The sequence below is a fragment of the Trachemys scripta genome, chromosome 2 (assembly GCF_013100865.1).
Source record: "Trachemys scripta elegans isolate TJP31775 chromosome 2, CAS_Tse_1.0, whole genome shotgun sequence".
NCBI classification, from domain to species: domain Eukaryota; kingdom Metazoa; phylum Chordata; order Testudines; family Emydidae; genus Trachemys; species Trachemys scripta.
The window spans coordinates 79,841,208-79,857,366 of NC_048299.1; the positions used below are offsets into that span (position 1 = coordinate 79,841,208).

A 16,159-nucleotide genomic window follows, 5' to 3' on the forward strand; every position below is an offset into this window, starting at 1 on the left:
AAAAAGAACAGGAGTACTTGTGGCACCTTAGAGACTAACAAATTTATTAGAGCATAAGCTTTCGTGGACTATAGCCCACTTCTTCGGATGCAGTTTCACTCTATATGCATCCGAAGAAGTGGGCTATAGTCCACGAAAGCTTATGCTCTAATAAATTTGTTAGTCTCTAAGGTGCCACAAGTACTCCTGTTCTTTTTGTGGATACAGACTAACACGGCTGCTACTCTGAAACCTTTGTTTTTAAGGTTTTTCTCTCCAGGTTTGAGAACTGCAGCAAATGTAAATGCTCTGAATAACTTCGGCATACGGGACTGGAGTAATACTCGTGGTCATGGTATTAAGATTTTTCAGTATAAATTGAGCCCTGACCCTGCGATTTGCAATATATGGGTGAACTGCTGTGCCCACAGAGCACTCCAGGTTACATGTGGGCACAGCCGTCTGCCCAGGCATTGTAAATTGCACAATCAGGGCTGTAAACAATATCCAGATTCTCTGGGAAATATGTATTCTCTTACCTAGAGATTTTCAACATATATTGAAATAGTGAGGATATTAAATGGGTACTGTCAAGTTAAAACCCATACATTTTAAAAAATAGCCTTATTTGTGCCAATAATACCTGAGATTATTAAAACTGAAAGTCTATTTTTTTCACCTTCTATGCTGTTTCTTTCCTTTTTTTTAAAAAAACCTTCATTGTACCAGACTAGTCCGTTTCAGTTTGTAGTCAGATTGTCTGATTCAGGTACTCGGACAATGCTCTTTCGTTGAAGTTTTCAGAACCACTAAAGAATATTTCACTGAAATAAAGGCTGATTAGAAGTGCTCTAACACTGCATATTTGTAAATAATAGGTTAATAGGAAAAGTGCCAGTAGATGGCATTCAAGAATATGTAGCATAGTTCCTGGGATAAGTAACTTGTGCAACAAAATCACATTGAATATATTTCTGTACATTCTTTATAAACACCCCCCCCCCTCATTTTGGGTCTAAAATGCGACAGGATCCTTTTATGAGACAGAAGGCATTTTCGCATGGAGACTTCCTTATATAGGTCCTAAGCTAGCAAAGGACTTAATATACTTTAAGCATGTGAGTGGTCCCACTGCAGTTAACAGGACTACTTATGATTAAAGTTAAGTGCATATTTAACTGTAGGCTGATTCAGGGTCATAGGGATTGATCCTGCAGCTCTTCATTTGCATGAGGTTACTTGTGTGAAGAAGGATTCCAGGATCAGGCCCATGCACCCATTCCTTTTTCAAAACTTGGCATCTAAAGGTAGAGAGAAGGGGAGTTCTTCAAAACACGTGCCTAAAATGGTGGAAGTACATAATGAATGTCTTAAATCTGGTTGTTTTTAGGAAGACTAATATATACCTACAAGAGATGATTAGCAATGTATGGAAAAGGATTAAAAATACACTAATATCTATTTAAAGCAAGATGCTGATGTACATTTGTATTATCTTCTCTAAGATGGTATAAATATTTGAAAGGCAGTTTTGTAAAAGGAAGAGTTGTCAATATTAATTTTTGCTTATTGCTGTTAAAAGTATTACAGTTTGACTCAAATATCCTAGCCTGCCTACAATCAGGTAGAAGCCAGATTAATGATTAAAAAATGTGAAACCTCTTCATTTCTGTACTCTATGGTTGTATATTTTGTGACAAGCAGACCTCAGCCTAGAAAAATCATACCCGCATAAATAGTGTTTGATACCAGTATCCTTGCTGAGCTAATGTATCTGCTTCCATTACAGGCAATTCATTTGAATAATTGCTCACTCATTAAACCCGTTCTTGCTCAATTATTTAATGTTTTATTCTTTGTTTCTAATGCAAGGTATAGTTAATGTGTTATGTAACACAAATAAGAAATCATTGATATACTATCTTAGGCATTGTTAAGATATGCGTTGAGTTTTTTTGTTTGTTTGTTTGGTGGGTTTTTACTATAAAATCCATTAATAGTAACCAGTTAAAATAACTTGACTAATATTGAGTCTTTGACTCAGTCTCTCCACCAAAGCCAGGTAATTCTGTCCTTCCTCCTCTAGTGTCTAAGGATTTTAACTCATGACAGAGAACGCAAGAAAGCTTGCTGTTCAGAGAGCCATTCATTGCTCAAGCACAGAATGGTGGGTGGAGAAGAAGCTCCAGAACATCACTTTTGAAAAGAGGTGGAGGTAGAAGTACCTTGCTTGCCCTCTTCTCCATCCAAAATTTTTTTGCTTGTGGAAATGCATAGATGACAAAATGGTCAATTTTGGGGTTATCACAGAAAAAATATTATGTAGACACTTGCCTGTGGATCAGTCAGGGTTATGTCCTCTGAACAGCAGAGAGACCTAGATAATCGGAACATGGGATGTCAGCTCCCTTTACAAGGGCTGATTCTGGCAGACTATCCCGGTTTGATTTTTGACTCCGGCAGACATAATTAGGCTGCCTGACGTAGGCTTTCAGCTGTTAACTTCCCATTTCTGGCCCTGTATCCTATCAGCAGAATTAGTCTGCTATAGATTCACCAGCAACAGAGAAGGTAAAGCTCCTTGGAGGGGACCTTTCTCTCTCCGTGCCAGAGCTGCCATCTTCCATAGTCCAGGAGAATAAGCCATGCTGAGTTGTAGGAAGTACCTGAAACATCCACACCGCTGTGCTGTGTGTCACTTGATGACACAGATGATGGTTTTTGCCAGGCTGTCTAGGTTCAAGCATTTCTCCTCCCCTGTGGGGTATGTTAATGATGATACACTAATAATGGATGCAGGGCCCTTGGACTCCATATTTCATATCAAAATAGCACCATCGAAGAAAAGATGCCCTCGCAAGGGTCTTGCATTACTAATCATCCTCCTTCCTTCCTTCCCATCCCCTCTAAAGCAGCCATGACTTTTATTTCACTGCCGCGATAAAAGAAATATTTAATGCTTTAAACACTTACTGATTGCACCAAAGAGATCAGCTAGTTCCTCCCAACTACAGTTCACCCTCCCATCCCTGCTTCCAGCCAACCCCTGCTAAAGAAGGCAAAGGTGAATGTGGCTTCAGACCCTAAAGAGATCAAGGGTCCTTTTGTGGAAGAGTAGTGAGGGAGGTGATCCCACGCTCTAACCAAAGACCAGGAACTAGATCCTTTCCTCAGCACAAGCCCACGTACAAAATGCTGGACAGAATGGCTCACTCCAGCTTTTAAAAAACACAAACCTAGTCTCTAAGGCCTCCTAGATGTCTTGTGGGCATCCAAGACTGATTCACCCCTCCAAGTCCTCCCCACCTATTTCAGGGGAACTATAGATCTGATGAGACAAATATTCTGCAGTGCGAAGATGTACAATGCATTCCACTCAGAGCAGCCTCTCACAAGATCAATCAACATCCTTGGCATAATGGAGAACAAGAGTCTGGACCCAATATTATATATTAATGTGTTTGTTAATTTCAGTAATTTTTTTTTTCCATTTCTTCCACTAACCAAATTTGTCCAGTGCTCTGTGAGTGAGGCAGGGCCTAGGCTCTGCTACAGCCCATTTGTGCCTCTCTGGTGGCACAGAGGGGCTGTAAAACCAGATTAAATGGCCAATTGAATGTTACCCTAGCATTGGGAGCATGGCCAGAGTGTCTCTGCACTGTGCTGTATCTAGCTGGCAGAATGGCCCCTCGAGGCTGTGGAGAGCCTGGTTGAACCTGAAACAGGCCTGAGCTGCTCTAAATTGCACTGATTGGTATAAAATCACTTTTGCCCCTCAAGAGAATTTCTTGTAACATTTTTTTTTTAACAAATTGTGTTTTGCACAATTTCTCTATTTTCATCCCACTGTGAATTTTCGTTGCTAATTATTAATGTCTTTTTTAAAAGGATTATTAATAAAAGTACAGAAATGGTCAGGGGCTCTAGCAGGTGACCCTGTAATGAAATGTATATAAAACAGACTGAGGCAGGATTTTGAAGATGCCCTGCCACCCGTCAGCATTGCAGATGGAATATGGAGGAGAGAGCAGAGCATTTTCCTCCTCTTAAATACAGTTGGCTGTTTTATCTTGATCATTTGATGACTTCTGCAGAAAAGTATTGTTTTAAACGTAACAGGCCAGATCCTCAGCTAGTGTAAATCTACATAGTCCCCTTGAGCTCCACACCAATTTACACCAGCTCAGGATCTGACCCTTCTTCTGAAGGATGGTTTGCTTAGGAATAAGTCTTTGTTTGCATTTCCTGAACTTTGAGAAGTACTGATCATTTACAATGATGGGTTCTTACTCTCTTCATATTGTGTTCAAAGGATGGAAAATGCTACGGCAATCTGATAGACTTCTTTGTTGACTGATGGAGGATGAAGCTGGTCCACGTTCTCCTAGTGGTATTTTGGAGGGTTAAATCTATGGCTTTGAATACTGATTTCTCTTTAATCATTTTGATGTATCCCTTACTATTGGGATCAGTGACTTCTGTACTTTTAGCAGCCTTTTCCTATCTCATAGACTCATTAATTACGAGTTTTGCTTTTGCTAATGCAGCTAGGTCTTCAATGTGCCCATTTCAAATCTGAGGGGAAGCACAATTGGTGTTGTCTTCAATGACTACTGCAATCAATAGGGGAGGGAAAGGCAATTACTGTTCTGTATCCATGTGCATAATTGGGCTGGGCTCACAATCTCAAACCAGCATTGCATTGTTCTGTTTTTATTCATCATCTAGCAAGAACTGTTTTATCTCTGCTTTGTCTGTCCTTTGATGTTTTCACCAAATAACCTTTTTCATGTCTGTTATTTGAGATCTTTCGCCAGCTTTTATTTTAATTTTTCACAATATGCAGAGAATCATGATTGCTAGGCTGTGCCCACTTATACAGTAGATAAATACATTGCTCACCCTAATCTCTAAAGCAACGGGATTCCTGAACCATCATAATTATCATCTGTGGAGGTGAAGTAGAACTGGTTGCCTTTTTATTTATTTATTTTTATAAATACCGTACTAACAACCAAACTTGCTAACAGGACACGTCCCAGTGTGTTTAACCAAAAACATTATCTTCCATTGATACATGGCACTATTTCCTGTTATTAAAAAGATGGAGAGGCTAGCTTCATAGTGAATCACCTGTCATGTGCTTAGACACTTGTTTCTGTTTTCACCTTTCACTTTGCCCATGCTTTCTCTTGCACCTTATACTCTGTTGATCTCCTACTTTCTTTAAGGACTGTCTGGCTGCACATGAATATTTAAGCTGTAATATTTTTCAAATGAAAGAGGAAATACAGCCACAATCAGAACCTGCCTTGCTTATTTCTGAGAATCTCTGGAAGTTCTGAACAGTGTGTGGTGTCTGTTCAAGGCAATCTGTCAAGCAGTCACATACTGCAACAGTAAAATGTGGCCTAGTCAGGAAATGCCTCAGAAGGCTTGGGGGGGGGGGGGTGAGGGGTGGAATCACACGCATGTTTTATTGTGCATGTTGTTTTGGCCACCACTAATTTTTAAAAGCTCAGATAGTAAATAAGAGCCTATGCAATCATGATATCTTTGATTATAGTATTTAACTTCTTTGGTTGTTCCTCAAGCTTCTCAGATGCATGGCTCCTAAACTTTCTGATTAGTTTGCAATGGAATATATTCCACAGCTGCATTTTATAGCAAATAAAAAATAAATAAAAAACCCCACACAACACACCACTCTGCTAAGAACTTAAGTACATCAGCTTAACCACTTAATGTTTCTTTTCCCTACAAACCAGATCACCTCCTTTCCCAGATTATCTATACTGTCATCAGAATGTAAGAGCTGACATTTTTACAATGAAGTAACCATTGGTGGTACCAAAATGTTTTTCTATATCTGTCACAACATATACTTATGAATAATCAAAAATTGCTATCTACTGCAGCTGTGGATATTCTGCCTTAAAAAACAAGGAAATGTCTCAGATGTACAGTAGTGGATCCAAAATTTTAAAATGATCCTGTTTATGGATGTGAAAGTCAGATAGAGAGGAGTCACAATACATCCTGAAACTTACTAGTAAGGGTTTCTGTAGCTTTAGCCTACATAGCATAGCTGGATCCATTACTGAAATGAAAGGTAATGGGGATGCCTTTGCCTGGATCAATCCAGAAGCTGAATTGCATTGAGTGTTCGGGATGTTGTAGATGCTCGGAAACCTTGTCTGCACTGGGAATGTTTTCCTATAATTTCCCACTGTTGCTGCCACTGTCAAGGGTGTTGGTGGCGGCAGCTGGCATTTTAAGTACTGTATCATCTGAACCTGTTCAGAGCAAGATTTGACAGCACTGGTGAAACTAGACTGGTGAAAGTAATGGTGGGAAAATTTAGCAACTATTTTATTATTGTCAGAATAAACTTAGACTTGTGGAGATTGGTTTGCAGAATGGGTGCCAATTCCAATAACCCGGTAAGCTTGTATATTTCACCTTCCCTGCATTGATCCAGTCCAAGGTATCACATCACTTTTTGCATCTGTTTGTGAGCACAACAAACTTTTTATTTTCCTTTTATATATAAATGCAAAGAATTTGCCTTTTTTTTTTTTTAATTTAGTACATCATCCTGGGAAGTGCATGTCACAAACCAACTCCACCTTCACCTTCACCACCTGCCGCATTCTGCACCCTTCTGATGAGCTCACACGAGTCACTCCAAGGTAAGGGTTTTCAGTGACGCACACAGTTCAGGGATGACGCAATCCCGTGGGGAGAAAAAAGCAAAGGAGTGGCGTAAGCAAGGGGATAGTAATGATATGCATGGGGATGGCGGAGAGAGGGAATAACAAACCCGAAATGCGTTCTACCCTTCCTCCAATTCCCTGTCAAATCTCTCAATCTCCTCCCGTTCTAACAGCGGCGGCTCCAGGCACCAGCGCTCCAAGCGCGTGCCTGGGGCGGCAAGCCGCGGGGGGTAGCTTGCCAGTCCCTGCGAGGGCGGCAGTCAGGCAGCCTTCGGCGGCGTGCCTGCGGGAGGTCAGCCAGTCCTGTGGATTCAGTGGCGGGTACACCAAAGCCGCGGGACCGGCGAACCTCCCGCAGGCATGCCGCTGAAGGTAGCCAGCCTGTCTGCCTGCCATGCTTGGGGTGGCAAAAAAGCTAGAGCTGCCCCTGCATCCTAAAAGGATGTGTAATGCCTGGCTTTACAAAGCCAACTGAGATATTGCAGAATCTACTTCCTGCTATTCAAATCTGGCACAGGTTAGAAGTGATTAACAGTTGCTTCAAGTCTCTTGGCCTAGTGGTATGCTACAAATATTTGAACAAAGGGCTTCCATAAAAGTGCATCCACTGCCCCCAAAACTGGTTATAAATCCTAAGTACCAAATGTGTGAATGGTCTGAGGGTAACACTCCCCCCAGCGCAGAGCACCTGCACAAGTAGCCCTCTGTCCACTTAAACCCTCTAAATATGCTTTAAGTGAGACTTTAGTGGCACACAGGCTTTGTGCTGCCTCTCTGCACATTTCACCAGTAGAGAGGGTGAGGGACTAATGAGTCTATTCATTTGTTATCCCATTTAAACAAATATTGGCGAGACTAAGATTGTATTATACGTTCATTGGGAAAATATTTGAAAATATCTGGCCCTTGGTACAAGGGGAGCAAATAAATAAATAAAGCAAAGAGGTAATTTTAGAAGTTCCAAAGATCTCTTTCTTCTCTTGAAGAGAGGATTCAGCGCTGGCCAGATGGGGGAGGGAAGGGACTCAACCAGCAGCTATGAAATTGTTCAAACGCTCTCTTCAATTTGATGGTGGAATCTTAAGCTCCTGAGAGCCCCCTGCCAAACATCAGAGGGACTGTTCGTAAATGAATTGATGGTCTCAATCTAGTCTCTAGTGAGCAGGTCATCTCATAATAATTGGCACTAGTAGGCACCGTGTTAGTCAAAAGGGTTAGGAATTGATGACTAAAGAGGGTGAATGGACTTCACACCTAAAGATGGACCCACTAGAACTAGGTGGAGGCTGGTATGAAAAGTATTTTTTCCATTTAGAAAGACTACACCCAGTTTTCTCCCCCTTCCACCATCTTCAGCCTTCACAAGGGACAGTACCACTGTTTTCCTCATTCGAAAGCCAATTCAGAGATCTAGATTAATGAAGGGCAGTGCTTAGAAATCAAATTGGACCCAAGTACTGGTAGCCAAAGCAGAACTTTTGAGAACTAGGGGAATGTGAACACCTCCTGGATTGTGGGTATTTGGAAAGGAAGTACAAATTCATTATGGGAAACTGTTTGCACTTACACTTCCGTGTGGTATAAATTAAGAACCGTGCTATGAGTGGCCTTTCCCTTCCAGCACCACAATTTAAAGAAGTTACTTTTATTTTGCTGCAACATCTCTCCTAAAATGTAGACATTGTTGAAGCGCTGTTAATAATAGCCATAACAATCTTCTTGAGATTCATTGGTTACTAAACTTAACAAGTTTGCTACAACCAGTAACTAAACTGAGCTTCATTTTAGCAAATTCTCATGGACTAAGTTGCCCTGGCCCCATTCATTCAGAAATATGTGATGCTGTCAACAGGACTGTTGGTGAGGAGGAGCTTCTTAAACTGTAAATGATTCTTCACAGGTCATGTGAGGAGGAGGATGAAACTGCATTATGTCACGTTATGCTGAGAGGAGATATAGGGCAGACACTATGACCCAACGTGGCAGGGGGTGAGCAAACACTGCCAGCAGTGTCTGTGCTGGCGGGGTCATGTAGAAGAAATTCTAGTGTGTGTGGCACCAGCTAACCCAAAAAGTGTAGATATTTACCCACTCGGTTACATTCTAACCTAACATTCTAACCCAGGTTACATTCTAATCGGACTAAATTTCATGTAGCAAAGCAAGGTGCTGATTTTCCTAGCTTATCCTGAAGCTGTCCCTAGTTTGAAGCACTTAGGCGCCTTTGGGTCTTTATTTGTTTTTGTTTTCATGATTGTATTTGGGGTACCCTGAAGTGGTTTTGTTGGGTGGGTAAAGTATTCCCAATTAAGGCAATGCTAAGAAAGTGATGCCAATATAAAAGTTGTTTTCATGCAGCACTGGCTCTCTGTTGCATTTTAATGTGTATCTGCAATGACAGCACAGCAGAAACGTAAGCCTGAGTTTCTAGAAATAAAATCAAATTGGAGATGGAAGGAGTGTGGCGAGAGGGCATACTCGACAATAGGGTAGTCACTAAGGAGGCCAGAAGCAATTTAGTCTATAATTTGAAATGAAACAGAATACCTATGACAGTGGTGGGTTTTTTTTTTTTTTTTTTTTTAAATAGGGCTTCTTTTAAAAATTGACCATTATCTGTAGTGTCCCAAGTTTAGTTTCCAACATTTCTTTGGTTTCCCACTAAAAATCAGTTCACAGAGTAAACTTTCTCCTGTTTTCTCTATTCCCACGCTTTTGTACCCCCTACTCTTAGCCAGTTTAGGAGATGTATTATAGTGGTTGTCATGTTGTCCATTGCTCTTAATGTCACCAAACTAATCAGAGGTATGAAGATTCAGCTTTAATCTATTGCCATAGGAAAAGTTCCTCACTAGCCTCCCCCCTTTCACAGCCTTGCACCATGTGTATGTGTGTGTACACCTTGGTGACGTGTTATCTTCCCAGCTACGATGAGCGGTCCTCCCCCAACACTGCTCACTGCCCAGACAAGCAGTGAGGAAATGTAATGAGTGCGGACCAACCACCGTAAATCTGCATGTCAAGCTATTTGGCACTGCAGACAAGTGCTGCACTTACAAGTAAAAGCCACCAGGTGGTGCAAGAAAATACATTCCAGAGTAGCTGAGAGAGGATGCTTTTCAAATTATGATGGATAAACTGCTTTAGCTATTCAAACACTGTGCTTTTCTGCACTTCATATCTGGCCTTATTTGGATTTCCCTTTGACAAACTACAGCTACAGAGTAAAATGCAGTAGCCCCTTGGGACTGATATGTTCCCTTTCTAGAATAGTCGACAGATCTGTGGTGTTATGGGTCCACTGCTGAGATGCAGGGAATCCCAGCAGAGCAGAGAGTGCAGTGCATGGGCTGCTACCTGATCTTCCACAGCAGAACTATGCTGGTCCTGCTTGTGGAGGCCTTACTTGGCCACAGAAAAGGGACAGGACTTGGACTTCCTTAAATGGTACTTATAAGCTTGAAAACAATGCTTTTAATGATGGGTGCTTTACAACTGTCTTAAATAAATAAAAAGCCACCATGTTACACCCTTTCAGGGTATGTCTAGTCTAGAGTTTGTGGTCCTGTCTTCATTCAAGTTAATTAATTGCCACATGCCAGGCTGAGTTGGAGTACTTGTGGAGTGCATCGACTTGCATTTGAAGTAGTGTAAATTAACTTGAGTGAATTGGCAATCCATTACCTAGGTCTGGTCTACCCTGCAGACTTACATTGGTATAACTACTTCACTCAGGAGTGTGAAAAATCCATACCCCCTGTGCAACGTAGTTACACCGACCTAACCTCCCGGGCTAGACAGCGCTATGATGGTAGGAGGGCTTCTCCCGTTGACATAGCTACCGCCTCTCAGGAAGGTGGATTAACTACACTGACAGGAGAGCTCTCTCCCATCAATGTAGAGCGGCTTCATTAAACCACCACAGTGACACAGCTGCGTTGAAGCACCGTTTGAAGTGTAGACCTGCCCCTAGGGTTAAAATAGGACCAGTTTCTGCAAACCCTACGGTATTGTCTGCATGGGAGAAAAAGGTGTGTTTTTTTATTTAGGGCTTGTCTGCACTTGGAAATGTACCAAAATAATCATTCCAGAATAGCTTTGGTACATTTACAAGAGTACACAAGCCTTTAGCTTAACTCAGTTGAACCTCCCCCTTAGCATCCGTGTAGACACAGTGTAACCCTTTTAAACATTCTTAAAGGGGCTAAACTGTCTAGGCAGCCATTAAGGGGAGTTGAACTGGATTGAAAAAACATTTTTTTTTCTCATCGAGACATGGCCAAAGAGGCTGAATTTCAGTAAAGGGTGAGGAGATCCCTATAGTTGGAAATCGCTCTCTAAAGTCTGTAAAGCATTTTGGAATTCACCTGTATGAAGATGTGTATTTGAAGTGTTACCTATATTTGTGGTAGGGCATGCCTAGAACACTGTGAATGGGGTCTTATCCAGTAGCCATTGATAATACGAGCCTTCCTTTTGACTTTAGTAGGTTTCAATAGGGTTCATACAGAGGTAAAGTTATTTTGTTATGTAAGGTGTTATCTAAGACAGCAAGTTTTTAAGGGTGACCACAGTATGCCTGCAGGGTGCTGAAGGTGCAGGGCCTCAGAATTTGCACTTAGGCACACTGGATCCAGATTGTCACTCTTGTCACCACTGTCCTTTTAATTCTTCAGAAATGCAAGTTAAGTTGAATCCCCATTCATGTGAGAAGGACCAGCCACCGGGGAGGGGAAAACTCATCAAAATTAGTGCCACAGGTTATACATTTTTTTAACCAATAGAATCAAAAATGCTGTTGGTCAAATACAAGAAATATGCCTGCATGTATGTTTACAGTGTTTGTTGCCTGTGTTTTTATATTTAATGTGCCGGTTGTTCCTGACCTGCACCTTCTGACCTACTGTTGGGATTGTTTTGTTTCTTTAGATGGGAGAGGGTTGGGCAGGGGACGTTCAATTCTTTCCCTGGTTCAAGACTATGCAAATAAGCATGAAATTTGTGGACAACAAGCATAATAAAACTGACCCATATTGTATTTGGTTTGCTGCTGAGTTATTGATTACTCAACTAACAAACTATTGATAATCAGTGGCCTGCTTTTTTCAAAGGTGTGGAGTACCTAATGGGAGTCTTTCTGGTAGCGAGTGGTCAGCACCTCCGAAAATCAGGGCCCAAGTCTCCCCCCCCCCCTTTTTTTTTGCTCAGTTTAATAAAAGGGCTTGTTTTAATCAGACGGATGGTGAAAATACCAACTCCCAGCTTCTCCTTTACTACCACTTCTGCAGCCAATTGATCATAACGGGTTCTGCTTCCCACCTGCTTCTCTCGTGGGATAGTAAGATACAGCGTTACTGGAACCATTAGCAGTTTGGTGGGTGGGGAGTTGCCGCTCTAAGCCATATCTTGGTCTCATTCAAGTCAGTGGTCAAACTCCAATTTACTTAATCCTTGCCCTATTGAAGTCATTGGGAGTTAGAGCCAAGTACTGATCCCATTCTAGTCAGTGGCCAAAGAGGAAACGCTCTAGCAGCTGAATTATTAAAGACCATTTATTTGTGGTTATGTCAAAGGATGTTTGATGCGGGGTGCTGGAAATCATTAATCCAGCCATTCTGGTGTTTAAAGCTGAGCTCCAGACATTCAAAGTGATGATCTTTAGAACTCAATGTCCTGTATCCAGCGTTCCCAAGAGTTGGCAGATCTTTTGCATTGGCTTTTCAGGCTCCCTTATAAATGGAATACTTGTTCATGTTGAAAATCCTTACCCGGGCTCATTAATTCACCTTTTCTTCCTTTGTTTTCAGCCTTAATGCAGCACCTACTCCAGCTTGCGGCAGCCTTGGCAATTTGAAAGGCACCCCGGTCGCTACTCCATGCACTCCTCGGCGTCTAAGCTTGGCAGAATCCTTCACTAATCTTCGGGAATCCACAACTACGATGAGCACATCCTTGGGCCTGGTGTGGCTGCTTAAAGAACGAGGGATCTCAGCAGCAGTGTACAATCCGCACAGCTGGGACAGGGCCAGCAAGGGCACCATCCTGAACCCGTACTCTCCTAAAATGGCGATCATTCCTTCCACTCCTCCAAACTCACCTATGCAGACTCCCTCTTCTTCCCCACCTGCTTTTGAGTTCAAGTGCACCAGCCCTCCTTATGACAACTTCCTTGCTTCCAAACCTGCCAGTTCCATTTTGAAGGAGGTGAGAGAGAAAAAGAACATCAGGAACAGTGAGAGTCAGACCGACGTGTCTGTCTCCAACCTTAACCTTGTGGACAAAGTAAAGCGGTTCGGGATTGCCAAAGTAGTTAGCTCGGGGCAAACGCAAGCGCCTCCCTTAACTGATGACGAGGGACCTCTTCTCTGTGGGGCACAAGGACCAGTAAGGGCCTTTGTTCCCCGAGGCTTGGCCCCAGAAGGCCTTCAGTTGGGCTGCCCTTCTGCAACAAGTGCCATTGGGGGTATTCAGCTGAACACTGGCATTCGAAGGAATCGGAGCTTCCCAACCATGGTGGGGTCCAGCATGCAGATGAAGGGCCCTGCAACTCTCACTTCTGGCATCCTAATGGGAGCCAAGCTCCCTAAGCAAACTAGCTTACGATGAAGGACTTAATTTTTATGGCTGGACTTTTAAAGAAATACCAAGAACCCGCCTCCAATTTTTTTTTTTCTTCCATTGCCTCCTGAGTTTGACAAATCAACTTTGTGCCTAATGGGAGAAGTGTGTAAACTTTGTACAATTTGTAAATATGTACCAGATATATTGTAACTAATTTGTTTATTTTACTGTTCAGTTGAGTGCAAAATGTTCTGACGCTGCAGTTGCTGTGTTAGGATTTAACTTGCTAACCTTCTGAAAGGTGTGTTTTTTTGTTTTTGTTTTTGTTTTTGAAGATGCACTGAAAAAAAAAAATTCAAGGATACAAGAAAATGAATTCTGTAGTTAGCCTAACCTGACCTAGCATAGCAAGGTTATTGACCATGTTATCTGAAACATTGGAATAACAGCAGCAGGGAGCATTTGTGCTTCGGTAAGTGCTAAACAAAGTAGTCAGCTTAGCATCTGTGTTAATTTCATTTTGCCCTTGTGGATGAAGTGGGTTATCCAAGCATATGGCTGTTATGCTTGAATTGATGAGACATTTTTCTGTTTTGTTTTGTTTTTCCTGGTATGATAAACTTGAACTAGTACTATGTTTTGAGGTCAACAGGCCTGCTGCGTGCCTGGAAAAATGACACATTTCCACTACTGCTGTTTCTTCTGGCACATCTGTATTCTGTGTGATTCACTTTATTTTTTTCAATATTGCACTGGACTGTGGAAGGAAAAATGCTTTACGTTGTATTCTCTTGCTGACACTGAAAATCACACCTTACAAACAATCCTTAAAGAGACTAGTTTTCACGCTTCACAAGATAACATGGCAACCACTTCCTGGGAGCCAGAGTCACTGAACAGTTTAGAAAACAGTCTTGTTTGAAAAGATCGTTTAGCAAAAGCAGTCTTGGAAAAAGGTGTGTTCTTGAAATATGCAGGGAAGAACCACAAACGTATTTAGTAACAGAATATGGTACAAGCAAGGGAAAGCAGCTTTTGATCTTATATTTGACTTTTCGCTACAGGTTTTATATATAAAGAAAACAATCCACTAAGTGGTTTTATAACAAGGTGTGAATATTTTCTACTTAGCTTTCATCATTTTTCATAGAAACCTGTTTCCATCCAGGTGTTGTAAACTTGCCAGAAGTAACAGCCATTTGAAAACATTTTTATTCTCCTGCTATAATAAGCCCATGTGCTTTCAATCAGGAAAGCCCAGTATTTGTTAGAATTTTTTTTCCTGTCCCTCCCAATTTTATGTAAGGTGCTTGCAAGAATATTTGTTAGCTCTTAAAATAGAAATGGACAAAAAAGATCTTATTTCTGTAGCCAAGAAAAGATTTTTTTTTTGAGTTTTCATTTAAAAAATCAGCATCTGCTTTTTTCCTTGTAGTCTCTGTGAAGTTTAAAATCAAGCAGCCAGTTTATTTATTGCCACCAATACTGCACTACATGTAATTGCCGTGAATTGCCATTTGTACCAGACTGTTACTAAATCATTAGCACTGATAATTTCTTGTATAAATGGAACTGTCTTTTAGTCTTTGTGACAAGAGAAGGATGTCTTTGAATGAAGTAGATATTACAATAGTGCAATGATATTTTGAGAGAAAACACATGAGCCAAATACTGCATGTGTTTGAAGACTTCTATTTATTCTATGAACTTTAAAAAAAGTTTTAGTATAATGTCATCAGCTCTATTTGCTGTTGTATATGTGCACTTATTGCAAGTAACTTTAAATATCTTTTTATTTGAATGTATCTTTAAAACTAGATAGAATAACAATTAGATCTGAAAAATAATTGAGTTATATGGGCCATTTTATGTACCCAGAGAGAGAGAGCAATACCATATGAGAATTAAAAATGTAAAACTAATCATGCAATTTGGAAAATATTATTATTTAGCCTTTAAATCAATAGTAGGAGCTGTCCAACCACCAGAAAGCAGCTGTAACACATCAGAAAGATAAAATTTAAATTTTCTTCACTAATGAATATCAATAAAACAAAATAAAAGTTATATTGTTGTGTATTATTCAGCTTTATCCTTGAGCTTTTAAGGTGATAAATACTTTCACCTCAAAATGCCATATTGCTTCTTGAGTTATCAAAAAGAATGTAAGCTAATGTGGCTTTTAATGTCTGTGATTACTAAACTATGCTAAATATAAAACTGGTAAAAAAATAACAAAAAAAGGGAAGGGGAATTATGAAGAATTATTTTTCTCAGTATTTTTCAACCAACTGGATGAAGTTTTGGTTGTTGGTTTTTTGGTTTTTAATTGAAACCTTTTGTCCAGTAAAGCCCAAGCCCCAGGAAGATAATAAATTTGGACTTTATACAGTGTGTGTATATATTCTGTTCAGAGCAGGTCATGAACTCTCGCTGGTTATGGGCTATATAAAAATGTTACTGTTTAAACATCAAAGTATAGAGATGGTGTGAGGCCAGGGGAGTCCAGCAGGGACCTGGGTCTGGTCTAGTCATATTTTGTATCTTCATTATTGATTTGTAAGAGGAAATAAACACCAAATTAATGAAATTTGCAAGTAATATTAAATTGAAAGTAGGCACAAATACCAATGAGGGCAGAGTAATAAGACAAAAGGATCCATAGAGATTGGGGAGGGAGAAACCTGGAGAATAGTAATGCCAAGAGAGACTTGGGAGGATTTGCATCATATCAAATTAGACATGATTTTGCAATGTGATTTGGCAGCTGCAAAGAAAAGATGGGTGCAGTTACAGGCTGCATACATAGAGACATCCTATCAGTGAATAGAGGTAATAGATTTCCTCTCTACAGCTCCACTGCAATTCCACCAGAAATTGTGTTCAGTTCTAGGAATCTCATT

At 40.7% G+C, this 16,159-nt stretch overlaps 1 protein-coding gene across 7 annotated transcripts in view; it reads left to right on the forward strand.

The window, feature by feature from the left end:
- TRAK1 (trafficking kinesin protein 1) overlaps positions 1–15,323 on the forward strand; it is a 118,061-nt gene extending 102,738 nt beyond the window's left edge. For 6 of the 7 annotated variants that reach the window (XM_034760999.1, XM_034761000.1, XM_034760996.1 and 3 more), the window contains 2 exons: positions 6,569–6,671; positions 12,503–15,323. In XM_034760999.1, coding sequence (XP_034616890.1) covers positions 6,569–6,671; positions 12,503–13,301 — 902 coding nt within the window. In that variant the 3' untranslated portion in view covers positions 13,302–15,323. Of the gene's footprint in view, positions 1–6,568; positions 6,672–8,595; positions 8,685–12,502 lie in introns of all 7 variants that reach the window. The other variant, XM_034761001.1, reaches the window with a different exon arrangement.
- The last annotated feature ends 836 nt before the right edge of the window (positions 15,324–16,159 follow it).